The sequence below is a fragment of the Podarcis raffonei genome, chromosome 9 (genome assembly GCF_027172205.1).
Source record: "Podarcis raffonei isolate rPodRaf1 chromosome 9, rPodRaf1.pri, whole genome shotgun sequence".
NCBI lineage: Eukaryota > Metazoa > Chordata > Lepidosauria > Squamata > Lacertidae > Podarcis > Podarcis raffonei.
In genome coordinates this window covers 56,369,453-56,391,202 of record NC_070610.1, presented here as the reverse complement: position 1 = coordinate 56,391,202, position 21,750 = coordinate 56,369,453, and the positions used below count along the sequence as shown (strand labels likewise).

Sequence of the window (21,750 nt, the reverse complement as noted above, 5' to 3'; positions counted from 1 at the left end):
ACTGAAACCTATAAAATACCAAGAGTAATTTAAAGCCTATTCAGAAATTATGCTAGTAGGCTGGATGGGACATGATATTGAAGTGATCCATGGAAGGTGTCAATCTGATGATGAGGATTGGGAGAAAAATGAGTGAGGCAAGTGGTAAAACAAATAAATGCTATTAACAAACTTAATTGCTTATCCTTCATGTAGTGAAGATATGGAGTTGTTCTGATGGATATTCTGTACTCATCGTTTCGTGGAAAATATTTGAATTATAGGTAAATACTTTTGGAGTAGCTTGTAGGAAGCTTGGACTGGGTTCTGTGCAACTCCTTGCTTGCTGAAATGTTTCCCCCTTCATGAATTCTGCCAGAATTCAGTGTTTTAACATTGCGCATGTGTGTGTGTTTTAAAGGGGTATAAACAAAAAAATTCTGAAATTACCTTGAGCTGTATTTTAAGCAAGGAAACGTATGAGGGTTGTTGTTGTCTGTATAAATGTGGCTCTCTTACAGTTTCACCCCTAAGGTTTGTGCCTCTGGATTAGTGTACCTAGGTACAATTGCAGCTTCCTTCTAAGAAAGGACAGCTGCTTCAAAGTTAATAAAAGTTAAAAGCAAAGTATTTAACAACATAAAACAAGAAGCCTTCATTCTAGGAAGTACCTTCAGTGTTCTTGATGAGTTTGGCTGCAATTTTTTTTCTGGATTTTCTTGCCTGTATTGCAGTGTTAAGTCTCATTCTTTATAGACATGCTATGGGGGAACTTTCCTGATATAAAACCTTCATTTATATAAAACATCCTTCTAAGAAATGAAAAAGTTTGTTCGATATCCATTGTACAGATATCCTGCTGAAACCTGAAGAATTTTTAAAAGGGGCAGTAAGAACAACAACCCAGTGGCTTGGATCCAAAGAGCCTGCTGTGTAATCAGAAGGGACTTTACTTGTTTAGTGGAATTTTTGGAACTAAGCCCATATTTACTTAGCAGCGTGATGAATTATGTCATGCATTATTTAAACTGGTTTTAACCACCCATACAGCTTTTCTTCTCTTTGATTTCTCTGAGGGCAAGATAGTGAGCTTGTAGAGGTTTTACCAATGGAATTGTTATAGCCTGTATTTCAGCAGAATACTTGTCAGATTTCAATCATTATTTCCCCACTATTGCTTTTGTTGCCTCTTATATGCAGGCACCACTAGCTGAAGTATTTTGCTGAATTCTTGATAGTGTTGTGAGTTTGATGGAAGGGGGAGGAATCAGTATGTATGGTGCTTGAATACTTTCTAATCCCCTGGATTGAGCAAGGGTTAAAATCTAATGGAGGATTCCATTGTTGAATTAACCATACAAGGATCATAGTTGCCACCTAAGTGTGATCATTAGTATGGCAAAGGAGGTCGTTCTGTGCCAGAGGGCAAAGGAGTGGACCCTCTCCCTCACCCCTCCTTCACCTGAGAAGGACATTAGCCAGGGTTGTTTGTGAGAGCTGGGCTAGAAGCAGGCGGAAGTGAAACCATGCTTAATTTCTCCTTGAATTCAAAGTTGTGACTATGGGAAGCAAGACCATCTTGGGGTGTTAAGGCTCTGAACCCCTCCATCATAGGCTGAAGTTGTATGTATGAGTTATTCCACTACTGCCACCATTGTGCATCATGATGTTGATAATATTCTTAGCCATATTGTAACGATGTAATGAAATAGAAAACAGTGTAGAATACTTTCAAATGGAGTAAAGGTAAAGGTAAACGTACCCCTGACCATTAGGTCCAGTCGCGGACGACTCTGGAGTTGTCTACAGGCCGAGGGAGCTGGCGTTTGTCTGTAGACAGCTTACGGGTCATGTGGCCAACATGACTAAGCCGTTTCTGGCGAACTTATTTGTTTTTAATTTATCATTCAGGTTTTTATTTTTTTAATCTTTCAATTCCAGAACTGTAATCATCAGTTCCAAAAAATGAAGAGAATGTATTTTAATAAAAAATAATGTTGGTCAATAAAAGCAATATGTAACAATTAAATACAAAGTTTAAATTGTTCTAAAATTAAGAGAATAGATTCTACTTGTTGCATCTTATAGCCTCTATAGAGGCTTTAAATTACAAGTCCATGAAACAAGTCCTTAGATGGTTGAATCAGAACTACAACAATTTCAACTTCCATACTAGAGAACTCATATTTTCCAAGACAAACTGGTATTTTATAGGCAACTCAGGGTCATGTTTTCTGCAAACTCAGCAGTAATCACTGATAAAACTGGTATCCTACCATGCTCTTGTTTGATACATCAGCCAAAATGCTCTGTTTGGGTTTTTCTTGCAATCTGTAGAGGCTCATTCCAGATCAGTCTTCAGCTCTTGAATCATGTCACTCCTGCCTTGAATCATATAATCATAGAGTTGGAAGAGACCACAAGGGCCATCGAGTCCAACCCCCTGCCAAGCAGGAAACACCATCAGAGCACTCCTGACATATGGTTGTCAAGCCTCTGCTTAAAGACCTCCAAAGAAGGAGACTCCACCACACTCCTTGGCAGCAAATTCCACTGTCGAACAGCTCTTACTGTCAGGAAGTTCTTCCTAATGTTTAGGTGGAATCTTCTTTCCTGCAGTTTGGATACATTGCTCCATGTCCGCTTCTCTGGAGCAGCAGAAAACAACCTTTCTCCCTCCTCTGTGTGACATCCTTTTATATATTTGAACATGGCTATCATATCACCCCTTAACCTCCTCTTCTCCAGGCTAAACATGCCCAGCTCCCTTAGCCGTTCCTCATAAGGCATCATTTCCAGGCCTTTGACCATTTTGGTTGCCCTGCTCTGGACACGTTCCAGTTTCTCCGTGTCCTTCTTGAACTGTGGTGCCCAGAACTGGACACAGTACTCCAGGTGAGGTCTGACCAGAGCAGAATACAGTGGCACTATTACTTCCCTTGATCTAGATGCTATACTCCTATTGATGCAGCCCAGAATTGCATTGGCTTTTTTAGCTGCCGCGTCACACTGTTGGCTCATGTCAAGTTTGTGGTCAACCAAGACTCCTAGATCCTTTTCACATGTACTGCTCTCAAGCCAGGTGTCACCCATCTTGTATTTGTGCCTCTCATTTTTTTTGTCCAAGTGCAATACTTTACATTTCTCCCTGTTAAAATTCATCTTGTTTGTTTTGGCCCAGTTCTCCAATCTGTCAAGGTCGTTTTGAAGTGTGATCCTGTCCTCTGGGGTGTTAGCCACCCCTCCCAGTTTGGTGTCATCTGCAAATTTGATCAGGATGCCCTTGAGTCCATCATCCAAGTCGTTGATAAAGATGTTGAATAAGACCGGGCCCAAGACAGAACCCTGTGGTACCCCACTAGTCACTCTTCTCCAGGATGAAGAGGAACCATTGATGAGCACCCTTTGGGTTCGGTCAGTCAGCCAGTTACAAATCCACTGAGTGGTAGCATAGTCAAGACCGCATTTTACCAGCTTCTTTACAAGAATATCATGGGGCACCTTGTCAAATGCCTTGCTGAAATCAAGGTAGGCTACATCCACTGCGTTCCCTTCATCTACCAGGCTTGTAATTCTGTCAAAAAACGAGATCAGGTTAGTCTGACATGACTTATTTTTCAGAAATCCATGCTGACTATTGGTGATCACAGCATTCCTTTCTAGGTGCTCACAGACTGTTTGCTTAATGATCTGCTCCAGAATCTTCCCTGGTATTGATGTCAGACTGACTGGGCGGTAATTATTTGGGTCCTCTCTTTCCCCCTTTTTGAAAATAGGGACAACATTTGCCCTCCTCCAGTCTACCGGGACTTCGCCTGTTCTCCAGGAATTCTCAAAGATGACTGCCAGTGGTTCTGAGATCACATCTGCCAGTTCTTTTAATAATCTTAGATGCAGTTCATCTGGCCCTGGAGACTTGAATACATCTAAACTAGCCAAGTATTCTTGTACTATCTCCTTAGTTATTCTGGGCCGTGTTTCCTCTGCTGAATCATTTGCTCCAAATTCTTCAGGTCGGGCATTGTTTTCTTTATCGGAGAAGACTGAGGCAAAGAAGGCATTGAGGAGTTCAGCCCTTTCTGTGTCCCCTGTTTGCATTTCACCATCTTCTCCTCTGAGTGACCCCACTGTTTCTTTGTTCTTCCTTTTGCTACGAACATATCCATAAAAGCCTTTTTGTTGCTTTTAACCTCTCTAGCAAGCCTGAGTTCATTCTGTGCTTTAGCTTTTCTGACTTTGTGTCTACACGTGCTGGCTATTGAGGGAAATTGAGTGTGAGATTAATTTTTATTTCCTCCAATTGCAGAAAGCTTTGCTCCCAGCACACACTCATTTATCTGAGCAGCAGTTCAACATGTAATTGCAGGCTGCTGGAGTTTTGTTAGTCATGTTTTTAAACAAGAAACTTCAACCTACGTAGAATGCAGAAGAGCATTGTTAATAATCAAACAAGCTCTAAGGAAAATTATAAATGGACACAGATCTGACATAAGAAATGACAATACTAAATAAAAAGTAGTGAAGCAACACTTCATTCTCCCAGGACACCCTGTATGTGTTCTTATGTGAACAAAGAAACTTCAGAGGGAAACTGCAACCTGAAACTGCTGAATTACAATTCGGCAAGAGATCAAATTCTATGAACTGTAGCTTGAACTGGCTCAAAGGTTGTTTTTTATTATTATTACTCTACATGTGTAAATTAGCTTATGAATACCAGGATGTCTGTTATCAACAACTTTTGCCAGTTTGTTACTATTGCTACCTGTACTTTTTGCATTTCGTTTTTATCTGACCCAATTATTTACACCCATACCCCCCCCAAAATACTTTGTGTAAATACTTTGTGTAAAAAAAAGATTAGGATAACACTACATGCATCTGTCGATTTCCATAAAAGCCCTTACAGCAATAAATTTGCTAGCTTTCAAGGTGCCACAAGACTCTTCATTGTTGTTTTGCATAGCAGACAAACATGGCTACCCCATGGGGGGATTAAATTCTGACAGTATCCTAAGTAATATTTTGCATAAGCACTTTCTGTACAGTACATAGCCAAATAATATATTTTATTTTTTAAAAAATATGTACTATAATAAACTAAGTAGAAACTTTTCCTGTGATTAAGCGGAAACATGATCATACCATAAACTCACTAAAGATTGAATCAACCAAAAAAAATCACTGGGCAGGAATGTTCTTCATCATTCTTGATCCCAGGGTAGGTTACAAATGTATAAAAACAATAAATGTTCCCAGAATATAATAATACACAACAAGAGCAGATAAAACCAATACTCAAGCCAGTTAAAATTCATTCCTATGGATGGTTCCATTAAAATCTTTAAGAGTTAGGAAAATAAGTTTTGAGCATGCACCAAAAGCCTGCAAACAGCCTGACTTCCAAGGAAGAGGGTGTTCCACATTCAAGATCACCACCACTGAAAGAGTTAATTTTCATGTTGCTACATAATGCACCAATGCTGGATACAGGACACAGCAGGTTGTAGAAGGATGTGGATCCTTTTTGTAGAACAAAATTTGTGTGCCCGCAAAACAGGTTCTTGGTTCTTTGGAGCCCAAATTGATCATGCAATGGTATTAGCCAGAGATGAATTGCCCCCTGAGACATTGGTGGCAAGTGTACTGAAGAAGGGCAAAGACTTTCTGATGATCCTGCTATTTATGCACCATGACTATTGGAAACCCTAATTAAATGAACTAAAGGAGACCGGTTGCTCTTTCTGTCGTCACCTGTCCCTTAATCTACTATAGTAGTGAGCACTGTATGGTAAACATTGGGAGTTCGTGTATATCATAATCCAATATGCTCTTGGCAGATTGATTGTGTTGAGCAAGCATTGGCACTGTTCAGCGTTAGCCTCAGTTTATCTGCCAAGCCCCTGTATACCAAACAGCATTTCCCATTAACCAAGCAGTTGGCATGATAAATAGTTGCAGTGCCTGATTGCTTAGCCGACTGCTACTTGCTTGCACTCAATTTCTAGCATCCGCAGCAACCTTTTTATTGCTTCACAATTCATTTGTATTGGGGGTTGTAAATCAAATTTGAGATGATGAAGAAGCAAATGTGCTGTGTGTGTGTGGGTTAACGTGCATCAGTTACTTTACAAGCAAAGAATAGGGGTGGCCCTCGCAAGCACTTGGGCAATTTCAAAAGCAAATGAGAGTATTAAATTGATTACATGGAGACAAGGTTATTACTCGGATATTTGGCTAGAACTCTTTTAGCATAATGAAATAAAACTCTACTAGAATTTGGCAGCAGGGTATAGTAACCAGAACCACAAATAATTGGATATTGACTGAAAGCAGAAATAATGGGTCATTGGTAGAAGTAAACATTTCCTTTAAAGCAGACTTTGCTTGTTTTTGGTAATTTCCTAGTTTGTTCTATTCTGTTTGTCTTGCTTCAAAACAGACTCATTCTCAAATTTGAGGTGTTCACTTTTGATTATTATTGTTTTTGTAAGGTAACTATTCTAACCAAAGTTGCTATATGTGCATTTCTTAACAATCAACATAAAAGCTTTTTACTATTTTCAGCACCTATGCCATGATAGTACCCACATCCGTAGTAGTTATGGCTGCTTGAGAGACCAGGTTCTCCTTTGTGTTTCCGTATAGCTGTGCTGGTTGTGACAGATATATTAAGAAACAGGAATAAGAGTAGTCCTTCATGCCAAGATTTCTAATTTTTTAGTGCAGCATGCATCAGTGTTAAGGTTATTCATTTGAAATTCTTGTCTCAGTGTCGAACCCAGTTACATGAATGACCTCCTCTGCGTGTCTGTCTAGTAATCAATTTCTCATGGGATCATGTCATCCCTTGTGAACCACTTTTGCCCCATGGGGGTGCATGTGAAAGTCCAGATTGTCAGTTTAAAATGCTTGTGTGTCATAGTTTGTTGGCATCCATCTGCGTGTCATAACTTTAGCATTAATTGGCAGTGGAGAGGGTGGATTTAAAGTAGCATTTTCACCTCACCGTGTTTTTGTGTCACCAACCTTGTACAAGAATTGCTGTATATTACCTAATGTGCATTTCCCCCCATATATTTATACACATTGAAATAGCATTTTTCATGTTTATTTTAATAAATCCTCTGAATAGAAGTATAGGAAACCTTCACATTTAACATTGTGGGCTTTCTTAACAGTTTGCTTTCCCTGCCTTTCCATGAAAGTTGATTATGTTCAAAGAAAGCTTTGTCAGTTTCACAGATACCAGGATGACCTCAGCCATCTACTCCTTTTCTCTGCTACCATTTTCCCACCCAAAAGGGCATGCATGTTTACCTGTATAGTGAGGTAGACTAGGAGGATTCACCTGTATCCAGTGTAGTGAGAGTGCAGAACAGAACGGCTAGCATTTTTTAACAGGTTGGTCAAAGAGTGTCTTCTCCTATGCTAGCTGAAGATGTGTGGTGGCATTATGGAACTCTTAACAGGATAACCTGTGAATTGTGTTTGTGTGCATTGCATGAAATAGGGAATCTTCATCAGTAGTGATTAGAGAGCACTTTCAAAATTGCACGTATGGTTTTTGGCCTTCCACTTCTGCAGTCCCAACAAGTTCAGCAGCATTTTGCCGTAGTGCAGTTTGTTTGCTGATGTTTGAAACACCATGAGAGGAAAAGCTTGCAGAGCTTTGGAATAGTATATGTTGGTGGGGATAATGTTAGGCATCTGCCTTTCTCCTGCCTATATATATCACTCAAAACGAGTTGGCACCAAAGCTGCTTTTCATAAGAAAAACCAACTGCTGGGAGCTGAAATTCATAGCTTGTTTATGCAAGTTTATTTCAAATTTTTAGCTTAGTTTGGCTCAGGTATTTCTTTTTAAAACACATATAATTTTTCACTACAGGGTCTTGCACAGTGTTTTTTGCATGTTTTGGAATTTGTTATTAACACAATTTTTCTCCTGAATTTAAATATCTTATATTCCTATTTAAGAATTGTGTGTTTTCTGTGCCATTTTGTCAGTGGTATTTTAGCACATCGCAGTCAGGGAACTGTTCCCACTTCCTTTAGATTACTTTTCAGGAGTCTTCACAGCCTCGTAGACAAAAGTCATTAAAGAGCTTTTCATCTTTAGAGTTTGTAGTATTGTTGTTGACAACAATATAATTGAATCCATGCCTATGACTGTGCATTGTATATATTATCTAAAATCTGGACAAACTTGGGTCTAAACTGGAGATATTCAATAAATATCTTGTCTTTTTCTCCCAGTGGGCTCTTCGTGAGGAAACTTAGGTATGAGAAGCAGCCCTTACATTGAATGTATTCAGCTGAGAACTCTTGACATCTAATCAATCTTCTTTACAGATGCTTTGCCTGAGACAAACTGGAAATCTAAGACATCACAGAAGAGCACTTTATAGCACACTAGTGCCATCTGATGGTAAGCTTTCTTATCAGTTACTGTTCTCATATCAAGTGATGACATCGTTCACAGTGTCTGGGTGCATGCATATCCAAGAATTTCTCTGTTTTAATTCTGGACAATTGAAAGTCTTCAAAATTTTAGGTCAACATATATCCCTCCAGGGCTTCGGACTTCTTAGTATTTTGCCCACCCCAATCATATAATAGTATCCTCCTCGTGTGTCATGAGATGCTCGTGTATTTTGAACTCCTAGGAATAGTGAACGGTGCTGCATTTGGAGATCTTGGCGCAGGTGTGGCAAAGATCAGTAGTGTTGGGGCTTGATAGATAACAAGTCTCACAGGTTCTTTAAATCCCGGATCTCTTTGGAGCCCATTGCACCCCAAGCAGAAGCACTAAATTCTGCATGAATTCTGGCAGGGGCGGGTGCAGGATTTCAGTAGCATATTCCTCCTTTAAACTCTGCATGGCATGTACTGCAGAGAGTGCATTTCCTTCAACCACTTTCAGTTCTTCATATCCTGTAATGTAGATACAGTGGCGTAGCGTGGGTTGTCAGCACCCGGGGCAAGGCAAGTAATTTGCGCCCCCTAACCCGTGGATTTGCGCCCCCTAACCCGTGGATTTGCCCTACCCCCAGATGTTGCGCCCGGTGCGGCCGGCCCCCCCTGCACCCCCCACGCTACGCCACTGTGTAGATATATAGGATTCTGGAGTGAGGCCTTCTATCATATCATATACACTTAGTAGCTACCCATTCCACTTTTGGACCTTCTATTTAATATGTATGTATTTGTTTGGTTTTTATCACATCCTTTCTTCAAGATCTTCAGTGCAGAGTATATGTGGCAGCATATAGTCAGGTGTGTCATGTCTTTGTTTTCCCCAAGCTTTTCAATATGTGCTTGTAAGTTACTCTGTTGTCGTCATTTTTTTAAAAAAAGTTTGAGTGATATATCAATTAAAATGCCCTTTTCTCCCCCAGAAGTAACTGTACATTATAAACATGGATTGCCTGCGATAACTCTGACATTACCCTCGAGAAAGGAACGCTGCCAGTTTACAGTCAAGCCGATGCTGATGACTGTGGGAGCCTTCTTGCAGGACATACAAAGAGAGGATAATGCCATTGAAAAGGTAGAAGTCTTCACAGCAGGTACTAACACCACTGTCACCGACATTCTGTTCCAGCTCCTTTACATGCAAAGCAGACTATGACTTTTGGAAATTTTTGTTAACTGTACTACTTTGGGGGTGTAGAGGTTTCCCCTTCAATGAGATGTCTAGCACAAGAGTGGGCAGAAAGTAAACTGGTAGATCTCTGTAACTGATCTCCAGTAGTTCTGTAAAGATTTCTAATGCTCAGTTGCTTAACAATTTTTGTTGTTTAGTCGTTTAGTCGTGTCCGACTCTTCGTGACCCCATGGACCAGAGCACGCCAGGTACTCCACTGCTTCCCACAGTTTGGTCAAACTCATGTTGATAGCTTTGAGAACACGGTCCAACCATCTCGTCCTCTGTCGTCCCCTTCTCCTTGTGCCCTCAATCTTTCCCAACATCAGGGTCTTTTCCAGGAAGTCTTCTCTTCTCATGAGGTGGCCAAAGTATTGGAGCCTCAGCTTCAGGATCTGTCCTTCCAGTGAGCACTCAGGGCTGATTTCCTTCAGAATGGATAGGTTTTGTCTTCTTGCAGTCCATGGGACTCTCAAGAGTCTCCTCCAGCACCATAATTCAAAAGCATCAATTCTTCGGTGATCAGCCCTCTTTATGGTCCAGCTCTCACTTCCATACATCACTACTGGGAAAACAATAGCTTTAACTATATGGAGCTTTGTTGGCAAGGTGATGCCTCTGCTTTTTAAGATGCTGTCTAGGTTTGTCATTGCTTTTCTCCCAAGAAGCAGGCGTCTTTTAATTTTGTGACTGCTGTCACCATCTGCAGTGATCATGGAACCCAAGAAAGTAAAATCTCTCACTGCCTCCATTACTTCCCCTTCTATTTGCCAGGAGGTGATGGGACCAGTGGCCATGATGTTTTTTTGATGTTGAGCTTCAGACCATATTTTGCACTCTCCTCTTTCAACCTCATTAAAAGGTTCTTTTATTCCTCCTCACTTTCTGCCATCTGCATATCTGAGGTTGTTGATGTTTCTTCCGGCAATCTTAATTCCGGCTTGGGATTCATCCAGTCCAGCCTTTCGCGTGATGAATTCTGCATATAAGTTAAATAAGCAGGGAGACAATATACAATCTTGTTGTACTCCTTTCCCAATTTTGAACCAATCAATTGTTCTATATCCAGTTCTAACTGTAGCTTCTTGTCCCACATAGAGATTTCTCAGGAGACACATGCTGTTGCTTAACAATAGCCACAGCAAAATGTCTTTTCCCACCTATATTAGGCTTCTGGGATTAAGATAGCTAGGCAGGAGTGGACCTCTGTTTGAAAGGAAGAATATGAGTTCAGTTCAGTTCTTGGACTGAAAACAAATTGTGAGGCTCAGAATTTGCTCAAAGGCCCCCTGATGTTTAATTCTGACTCGTAATGTCTTTTGCACCTGGCTCTGATTGGTACATCTTGAGGTTCAAGGGGGTAAAAGGGAAGCTCGAACAAGGCTGAAGTCTGAACAATCTTGGGCTAGCAATAAGCAGGACTAGCATCAGGGATTGGCATTGTTGGGCTCCTGCCAACATCTCAACAGAGGATGTGATTTCGTCTCCAGAAAACAAATCATAGTTAGTTCGTTTGGACTGTGTTGAGACATTAAAAACCCCCACACATTGGCTAAACAAAGCATCACTTGGTGTTATGTGCAAACCAGGCAAGATGTTGATGGTTGACTTTTATCTCTTTTAATGGTGTCACTAATTGAAGCCACTTCATTTTTTGGATAGGTATTACTAACTTTTTAAATGAATGAATATAGCCAATCATACTATTAGTTCTATTACAATTACTCACTTTTTAAAAAGTTGTCATAGGTGTAACCAAATGGGAGGGAATTCTTGGCTTGTTGGCTGCAATCATAGAACTGAAAACCTTATTATGCTGATAGTCAGATCAATAACATAGTTTAGTAATATCCTTGTCAGCAATCTATAACTGAAGAGATTATCAGACTGCTGATGTTATCATTCCCAAAACATTTGCAGCGTTTCTATTCTGCATCTTTGCATAAGCTGAGATAACTACCAACCAGGCTTCACTTCATGCAACATGAAATAGAAAATTATCTTGCAGACGACAGTTACAGTTAAGAAGTGTACTAGAGAGACTCCTGTATTTGTTCTCCTCTATCTTTCAATCTCTAGGGTGATGTGAATTTACCATTGCAACAAGTGCAAAAGAGTCTGTGTGCAGTGCTTTCAGAGAAATATTTCCTTTTAAAGATACCACCCCTCCTGGATTTCTTTCCCCAAACCTAATTTATGTTTATATGAGAATACTGAATCTCACTTGCACTTAACATTTCTTAAATCGGCATTTTTGTGTTGTTGCATTTTTTATTTATTTGTAGAATGCCTGGTAGCCGACCCATAAAAGTTAATAGCAAAACAAAGCAGCGAGAATAATATTTCATATAAATATTTAATGTCCCCCCCTTCCCTCCTTTGATAAATGATACTGGGCCAGATTGCATCCCCAAAAGAGCGGGTGGAGAAGAAAGCTGCTGTACTTGGTTCATCGCTACTGTAATCAGAAGCCCAGCATGAGCCCAGATGACACAATTCCAGTTAGGATATGCCAGTATGCCTTTGCTAACAGCACATTACTTTGAGTCAGAGATAAGACAGAGAAGCAGGCCATGTTCCAAGCTAGTAGTAATATGTTTTATCAGAGCCTCTTGTGCTAGCTTTAAAGAAACATTAGTGCACTGATGTTGCACCTTTTGGATGAATGACCAGCTCAGTGCTAGAACACATGCTTTGAATGTAGAAGGTCCCCCAGTTCCATCTGGCATCTCTGGTAGGGTCCTTCACTATGCTCTTTTCAGCACCTGCTTTAAAACATCTTTATTTTAGGCCATCAAGACATGTAGAAGTTACAAGCCGAAAGGTTTTAATATATCTGCTTTTATCAATAATTTTAATGTTTTATTTTATATTCTTTAAGCCGCTCGGAGGTTTCCTTACAATCAAATGGTATATCAATATTGTTAAAGAAAATAAATCTCCATTTAAAGCAGTCTGATAGCGAGAAGGATCTATGATAGAAAGCCACTTGCCATAACCTGCAAATGACAGGAGGACAGCAAATTATGGTAAACAGCTCTGACCATACGGTGCACAGGAAGAGGGAAACAGGGAGAGTGTGCAGGCAATCACTACACTGTTCCTTGGTTTGATAAAACCATAGGAAGCTGACTTATTCTACTGAGTCAAACCACTGATCTATCTATATCAGTATTGTCTATATGTACTGGCAGTGGCTTTCCAGGGTTTCAGGCAAGAGTCTCTCAGCTGTAACTGACAATGCCAGAGATGGAACCTGGGACCAATGGGAGCCGAAATACGTGCTCTGCCATTGAGGTATAGCTCTTCCCTAACCCTGGCCACATTGGTCAAGAGCCCTAAAGCAAAATGCTGCTCCAAAAAGTATTATATTGGGAAGAAGATAGGCTTTTCTTAGAGTATGCGTTCGGAATTACCGTATTTTTTGCCCTATAGGACGCACTTTTTCCCCTCCAAAAATGAAGGGGAAATGTGTGTGCATCCTATGGGGCAAATGCAGGCTTTCGCTGAAGCCTGGAGAGCGAGAGGGGTCAGTGCGCACCGACCCCTCTTGCTCTCCAGGCTTCAGGAAGCTCTCCGCAAGCCGTGGGAGAGCTCCGTGAAGTCGCGCAGCTCTCCCACCTCTTGCGGAGAGCTGCCTATACCCAGAAGCCTGGGGCGCGCTGAGCTCAGCACCCCCAGGCTTCAGGCTTCGCACGGCTCTCCGTAAGCCGTGGGAGAGCTGCGCGAAGTCGCGCAGCTCTCCCACCTCTTGCGGAGAGCTGCCTGCACCCAGAAGACTGGGGCGCGCTGAGCTCAGCACGCCCCAGGCTTCGAGCTTCGCGCAGCTCTCCCACGGCTTGCGGATAGCAGCCTGTTCTGGGGACTGGGGTTGGGGGAAGCTCGGGTTTCCCCTGCCCCAACCCCCGCGCCTGGGGGGGAAATAATTTTTTTCCTTTATTTCCCCCCCAAAAAACTAGGTGCTCCCTATGGGCCGGTGTGCCCTATGGGGCGAAAAATACGGTAATCTATACATGGGTGGATACAGTGGTTCTGATCTAGATGTGAGCACATAGGTGGTGATTCTTGGCTTACTAACTTTCAGAATCTTCGGACCAAAGTGTAGATCACACTAATGGTGTGCATGGATGCATGGTAGCTTCTCTTGTTTTTTCCAGGTAAATGGCAGGATTGGAAAAGTAGATTTTGGGAAGCAGGGTGTTGTAAACAAGATCTGCCCTTTTCCCCTTATGGGGTATCCAAGAGCCCATATAGAGTCCTAAGGGTTAACCCTTTCTCTCCATGCTATGATTTCAGTGACGATTGCAACCATCTCCCTCCTAGATTAGTCCTGGGAGGAAAGCTTCCATTGCCTTGATGTCATGTCACGTTTTGAGTTTCACTAGACGTGACAAGAAACAGGAAGCGACAAGACATGGGCCTATCATAGAAACAACCTAACTCAGTAATTGTTGGTGTAGTAAACCTTGCCTGCATTGAACTTCATTATCTGTGATCAACACAGTACTGGTGCTTCATTACTTAATGAAGCATTTTATTGCTAGTATTGAGGTATTTGCTTTCTCCCTGCAGATGGCAGCATGATTTCTTCTTCAACATTGATGGAGGTTCTTTTGATGAATGATTTTAAACTTGTCATCAATGGTGCAGAATACAGTGTTCATCCTCCACTGAAAGGTACACAATTCCATGACCAACGTGAAATCATCTGGAGACATATTTAATATATTTAAAATTAATCCCTTCAAAAATAGAAACTTAACTCGTACCGCTTCATGCTGGCTGAGAAGTTAGCCCCATTGAGTTCAATGGGACTTACTCCTAGGTAACTGTGAATAGGAAGATTGCAACCTTAAATCACAAGCAGTCAAAACTGACACTTTATTCTGTGCTTTAAATGACTAGGATGATAGAGCTGTTCCTTCCTTTTGCAAACCCCCAACCTTAATCTGAATTCTGTCTCTTGAAATAAATGGTGCCTATTGAAATGCATGCAGGTGTTCTTGTTCTTGCATAGCCCTGCTTCATTTGCATTATTCTGAGCTTGAATGAGAGGTGAAGTGGGAGAAAAAGAAATAGCAGGAAATGCTTGGCAGCTCAAGGCAGCCTGCAGGAGAAAATACAGTGTGCCTGCAATTTATGCTCACTTTACAGAAGATTGCAACCTTATGCAAGGTGTTGGGGGGGGGAGTAAATAAAGGTGATGTGAAGGGTTGCTTACCAGTCTCTGAGAGCATCCCAGAAGCCTAACATCTCCTTCCCAGAGACCAGTAAACAGCCCTCTGCTCATAGCGCATGGGGTTCCTGACTTTGGTGATTTTGCCTTTGCACAAAGACTCCCGGAATCAAACCCTCATGTAAGTGGCGGGTCCATTGTACCAGCCCATTGGCCATATCCTTGAAAAGGTATGGAATTTCAGGCCTCCCAAAAGCTGCGCTGGTATAGTGGTTCCAGTTTCTTTCTTTCTTTCAGATCAAATGAGCACAGAACATAAACTGGAGATGGATGACATCAAGTCTATGGTCCACAAGTTGTTTACAGCACTTCATTTAGAAGACCACCAGACAAGGAGGGAGAGGGAATTAATGCAGAAAATGGAACTTCTGAAGGAAGAACTGCTGCCTCTGGAGCAGGTCTGGAAAAATATTTATTCATACATTTCATATTGTGGAAATCTATTTTGAGTTTAGCAGGTGAAGTCTATGAAATGTGTGGCAGATTTTCCCACTTCTGCACCCAATTTTGACTGGTTCCAGAGACACTGGAATAGGTCCAGTACCTGATTTTTGTTACCCCAGTTAAAAACGATTTAACTTATCAAAATGGGAATACAAGGCATCTTTCTGTTTTTGTAATATCCTTCAGAGACAGGTCAGATCTGCATACTGAACTGGTATATTTCTACTCCCCATTCCCTATATTGAACCACTAGGTTTATGTCTCCTGTTATAAAAATAAAACTTTGAATTGGCTCGACTTAATTAATCCACCTTTATAGATAAGTAAAGCAAGTTGTATTCACAACGAAGGCTATTTTTAACATTGAAACTCTCTTAGTATGCTCAGATGTGAGTCAAACACATTCTTGTATAACTTAGGTATTGATGTCTATGTAACTTCTTTGCAGATACACTTTTTAAAAGCAGCATGTGGTTTGTATTTGATGTAGTTATTTTAGATGTTTTGCTTTGATGATAGTAAACTATATTTAATATTTGAAAATTAAAATTATTGCAGAAGTTGCAGTGTATGTATTTGAAATGGAAACTCTTTTTCTTTGATAATCGAGAAAGGATAGCAAAAAGTATCTCCTTTAAAGCAAAAATTGAGTGTAAATATCCCTTCTTTAAAGCTTCTCTTGGTCTTTCATTTGGGGGGCCCATATCACCTTTTGTTTGCTACCCAGTTCTAGCCTTGGTGATTAAAGTAATTATGATTTAATTAGGGTTTCTCAGCTCTGCATCAGTAATGTTATTTTATAAGGTTTTTATGCTATTGATCTTATTTATCTTCTCTGTATTGCTTGCTTAAGTTCTATTAAGTAAATGAAATGTCTCTGCTATACACCTGAAAACTTCTCCTTGAACACTAGATTTTTCTGTGTGCTAATACTAAGGAGACTAATCCGCCCCCCCCCCTGAATGTCATAGTTGTTAATGAAAAACTGCGGGTATAGGGCTGTATACAAATTTAAATAACAACAACTTAATTGTCAGACTCAACTTCTGCTGCATAGAAATCAGGCTTAGCTACATCCTCTGAACAAAGCAAAATGATCACACCTGCTTTATCAATAAGAAAGTAGAACAGGCTTGCAGGATCAGACCAAGGTCTACAAAATCCAACATTCTTTTCCAAAAGTGGTTAGATTAGAAGAATGGTCAAGACCATCTAAGGAAGAAGTACAGTGCCTACTGTTAAATGGCTTCCTTGCAAACAGTGAATTGTTGTTGGCACCCGTCTGTTTTGGGGGACAATGGAGGAGTGCGCCTTTATGAGTGAAGTCAAACTATTGGAAGCTTGCAGTACCTGCGATGGCTGTAGAGAGTGATGCAGGAGAAACATGTTTTGTATCCATGGGAAAGTCTGGCTGAAGTCTTCATTTGAGACTTCTCTACTTCTCTACACTCCACACAGGGAAATATTTTAATTTATTTATTAATGCACTTTTGAATACAAGGTAATCTGAGGGAGTGGGTGGGGCATGCTTGAACAATGTTGTCTCTTCAGTCTTAACATTGGTTCTCTCTTCCTAGCTTAAAGCTGGAATTACTACAGATGTCGATGCTAAGACTTCTCGGCTTCTATGGATTGGCTTAGCCTTAATGTCAACTCAAGGTGGAGCCTTGGCATGGCTTACCTGGTGGGTCTATTCATGGGATATCATGGAGCCTGTTACTTACTTTATCACCTATGGAACTGCCATGGCATTCTATGCTTACTTTGTGCTTACTAAACAGGTGAGTCTCAGTAAATTTGGAGCTGTAATGTTAGCGGAATCTGCATGATTATCATAGTGAGAGTCTGCAAGTACATATCTGTGAATCTTCTAAAGTATCCTAACAAGGAGGCCTAGGATTTCTTTAGGTTGTAAAATGTCCATAGACCCAGGTTGGCTAACCTGCAGCCCTCCACTTCATTGGATTCTATGTCCCATCAACTCCAGCTGGCATGGCCAATAGACAAGGGATTGTGGTAGTTAGGGTCCTTCAACTTCTCAGGTGGGCTCTACCAGGTAGGTGTTTTTATGCACTACTCACTTGAAGGTGAAAAACATCACCCATTTGACTGGATGCTGGCTCCTCCCTTTCCTTTGGGGGGCAGTTTGTTTTCTGCCTTCACTTGAACTAGACCTATTTTGGAATAGACTGTCCTATTGTTCTGATCTCCACGGGGTTCATACAATTTTGTGGATGCTGGTCATTGGATCTATAAAGCTTCTATGCCTGGGGCTACATGCCTGAAGGGTCACCTTCTGTCCTTCAACATATCCACAATCAACCAAGAGTACTTGCCTAAATGTGAAATGCATGCATCTCATCCATACCATATTGAGTGCTTTTTTTTCCAGTGGCTGATTCACTCTGTCACCTTGGGAGAGTCATTAATGTCTTGGGACTTTGAATCAATCATTTATAAAGGCTAAAATTAGTTATATGAAAGAGTCACAGTGAGGTGGCTTCACCTTTTAGTCTTCATGTGAAAGTGGCCTTGTAAGAATAATCCCATGTGATAAAGAGCACGTTGCCACATACTGAAAATTACTCAGATTTGTAACATGCATTTCATTGTGATTTTTTCTACCTCAAAAGCTATCGTGAAAATGAGCCCTTAACATTTTTTAGATCTTTCTGTTTACTGATTTGATGGAACTAGGAGTCTAGTAGATACTCTGTCTCTCATATGCTACATTGTATGTTTGGTTCTTTTTTACTTTTTTAAAGGGGGAAATGGGCTTGAAATCTAAATTATTATATTTTTTTTGGAAAAAACACTTTATCCACATTTAATGACTGCAGCTGCAGTAAAATGGACAGCTCTGCAATTGTGATCTCCTGTTTGAAAATTTCAGAGTACTCCCTTATATTTTGTTTTCTTACACAGGATTATATTTACCCAGATGCTCGGGACAGGCAATTTCTCCACTACTTTCACCAGAAATCCAAAAGCCAGAACTTTGATGTGGATCAGTATAACAAATTAAAAGATGATCTTGCAGAGGTTAGTTGCATAACTTGCTTTGAGTCAATATACCGTAATTTTCACTCCAAAACACACACTTTTTTGCTCCTAGAAAGTAAGGGAAAATGCCTGTGCGTGTTACGGAGCGAATGCACTCAACCGGAGCCATGGCTGCCGTCAGTCAAGCAAAGCGGGAGCCGCTTGCAGGGCTTTGCACGGCTCTAGCTTTGCTTGCTTTACAGCCAGGAGGAGGGGGAGGGAAGGAGAGCCATGGCAGCAAAGCGGGCAGCAGCCGCTTACACGGGAGGAGGGACAGACGGGAGCCATAGCGAGCCGGAAAAAGCGTCGCGTAGCCAGCAACAGCTGCTGCAGCCTCAGCTAGCAAAGGTCCGTGCGCTCTCTAAACGGAGCAATGAGGCTGCAGAGGGACGGCAGGGCACAGGAGGGCTCTGAGCCACGAGTGCAGTGAAAACCAGTAAAAAAGTTTTTAAAAAGGCTGCTGGGGACAGGAGGGCACGGGATGAGGGAGAGGGGGAAATTATGGTTCTCCCAGTGTCTCAGCTGATCCGCTGAGCAGGACTTGGGCCATTAGCTGTGTAAAGCAGCAAAGAGGGAGAGAAGGAGCAAAGCGGGAGAGGAAAGGAGCTGCTTACACTGCTGTAAGTGGCTGCTGTCCGGTTGGCTCCTTTAAAGCAACAGTGCTCTTTCCCTCCCCCTACCCCGCTCAGCTCGCCGAAAAGCTCCTTTTCCACACACCCCACGCAAGCTCCTTTTCCCCTTAGACCCCTCGCCTGCATTATTAGCCGCATCCTTCTCCACACACCCCATGCGTGTTCCTTCTCTCCATAGACCCCTCGCCTGCATTATTAGCCGCATCCTTCTCCACACACCCCACGCGTGTTCCTTCTCCCCTTAAACCCCTCTCCTGCATCATTAGCAGCATCCTTCTCCACATACCTCACGCGTGTTCCTTCTCCCCTTAAACTCCTCTTCTGCATTATTAGCAGCATCCTTCTCCACACACCCCACACGTGCTCCTTGTCCCTTGAATGCTTTTCCTTCCCTCCCCACTTAAAACATGGTTACAAAGCACGGATCCACATGGATCCTCAGGATTTTTGCACTGGGTCACCCCAAGTTCACCATAAGATCACATAGCATATCCATGGCTACAGCCTGCACCAAAAAACACACACGCACCCACTGTTTCATGGGGCTGCAATGGCGCAAAAATGTGGTTACAAAGCATGGATCCACATGGATCCTCAGGCTTCCCCAAACTCACCGTCAGATCACGTCTGTGGCCACAGCATGAACCACAAAAATCATACATCCACTGTTTCGTTTAGAATATTTTTTCTTGTTTTCCTCCTCTAAAAACTACGTGCGTGTTATGGTCAGGTGCGTGTTATAGAGCGAAAAATACGGTACTTAAATTTTGTCCTGTAACATAAAAGTGGCTCCATAAATGTTTTGAAATCCCAGCATTGGCCCCACTTCTGCAGCTGGCACATTTCAGGGAGTAACGCTGTAGTCTGTTGCTAAACAGCATGCATAGAAAGCACACTCTTGTAGCCGTATACAGGCTTCCTTTTTGAAAAGTGGGTTTAAAATGCATATTGACAGCCACTTGACAGGTGAGGAAGAAAAGTAATAATCTTACTTTGGAGGAAATGGGTACAGCTTCCCTTTCCATCTGCTGCAGCAGCTGTGATTAGTGTCAAGGAGATGTGAAATGGAAAACTCTCCAGCTCCAAAGTAAACAAACCCTTATCTCCCTTGCTGTCTCCAAAAGCTAATGGAATGCTTCCCAGCTACTTCAGTAGGCTTTAAAACGAAAATGAATAGTGTTGACCTTGCCAGGCCAGCTCTGCTCAAACCTTCCAAGTCCATAGAGAATTGTTTGGATTATGGACTTCATTGCTACTCCTCGGTGACAATTTACAATGCACCAGCTGCAAAAGAGAAAGCCAAATCATAGGCCTGCCCACCTTCTATATCCTCTCTCAGAACTGGTGAGACATTGCCATAGTCACCAGGTGCAGAAGATGACCCTGGCAGAGTGTTGTGATTTGCAGCTGCTGCCAGCGGCTGCTGCTTTGACTGGATTTGCCAGCCAGGAAGAGGATTCTGCCATCCTAGATGGCACATTAACTTGCTTATGTGATTGCCAGGAGCTCACTGTCAATATAGCACAACACAGTTACAAAGCCAATAGCTTCCCTTGCTATTCTCAGTTCTTCTTTGTCCAGTGGCCCTATTGGCATCTTTCCCTCCCTGTCACTGCCTCTGCTTACCCTTTCAGATTTCAGGCATCCTTGGACATGTGTTGCAACCCATGGGAGTCCCAGGCTCCAGATCTTGGGGGGGGGGGTTGACCTGTAACAATGTGTAAGCTGAGGTACAGGTTTTGTGTTGGAAGACATCCCCATTAAACACTTGACCACTGTTTGATGATTAAATAAATTCTAACACTGGTTGCTCAGTGGAAGAATGCTCATGCTGTTATACTTTAGGATATATACTTACACTAAGGAGATTTGTTTATTGCATTTATATCCTGCACTTTGCCCAAGGGTACTGAAGAAGGGAGTGCCCATAAAAGTCCGTGTTGAAATGCTGTACGATGGCCAAACCAGCTTCCTGATTTTAGTTAATTGAACCATACTTAATTCTAATCAGAGGTGGGAGGGACACACGAACCTGCAGGGTGCTCTTGGTTGTTAAACCATGTAACTAGGCAGCGTGATGTTTGAGATGTATATTCCATTTGTTCCATACAACAATCTGTGAGATGAGTGATCGGCTCATGGTGGACATCTGGATTTGAAATGTGGAAATCAGTCTTCTTTGCCACCATTGTGTCTGCTCAGTGTCACAGAGCTAAGCTTGCGCAGGTGTTGAAATCTTACAATCTGGCCAAAGCAGGGGAAGTGATAGAACCATTGATGCCTGCTGTGAGCATCATGCAAGACCTTTTGCAGCTAAACTCTCCTTGCATAAGTTCTGATTTGGATTCCAGTTTTTGAAATGAGTTCAGAGAAATGGACAGACTCCTTGAAGAAATGAAACCAACTGCATATATGCAGCTAGACCCTTGCCCTTCTTGTGCCCTTAATGTGACAAGTTTAGGCATATCCAGTTGGGTCCCAGAGGTAATCAGTGCCTTCCTTCAAAACTCTGGGAAGCATTCCCTCTCTTAGGTAAAGGTAAAGGGACCCCTGACCATTAGGTCCAGTCATGGCCGACTCTGGGGTTGCGGCTCTCATCTCGCTTTATTGGTGGAGGGAGCCGGCGTACAGCTTCCAAGTCATGTGGCCAGCATGACTAAGCCACTTCTGGCGAACCAGAGCAGCACACGGAAACACCGTTTACATTCCCACCGGAGCGGTACCTATTCATCTACTTGCACTTTGATGTGCTTTCAAACTGCTAGGTT

At 41.9% G+C, this 21,750-nt stretch overlaps 1 protein-coding gene across 4 annotated transcripts in view; it reads left to right on the top strand.

The window, feature by feature from the left end:
• MCUB (mitochondrial calcium uniporter dominant negative subunit beta) overlaps window positions 1–21,750 on the top strand; it is a 63,729-nt gene that overhangs the window by 39,299 nt on the left and 2,680 nt on the right. For 2 of the 4 annotated variants that reach the window (XM_053403835.1, XM_053403837.1), the window contains 6 exons: window positions 8,335–8,410; window positions 9,384–9,551; window positions 14,201–14,305; window positions 15,102–15,262; window positions 16,886–17,089; window positions 18,234–18,350. In XM_053403835.1, coding sequence (XP_053259810.1) covers window positions 8,335–8,410; window positions 9,384–9,551; window positions 14,201–14,305; window positions 15,102–15,262; window positions 16,886–17,089; window positions 18,234–18,350 — 831 coding nt within the window. Of the gene's footprint in view, window positions 1–8,334; window positions 8,411–9,380; window positions 9,552–14,200; window positions 14,306–15,101; window positions 15,263–16,885; window positions 17,090–18,233; window positions 18,351–21,750 lie in introns of all 4 variants that reach the window. The other 2 variants (XM_053403834.1, XM_053403836.1) reach the window with 1 other exon arrangement.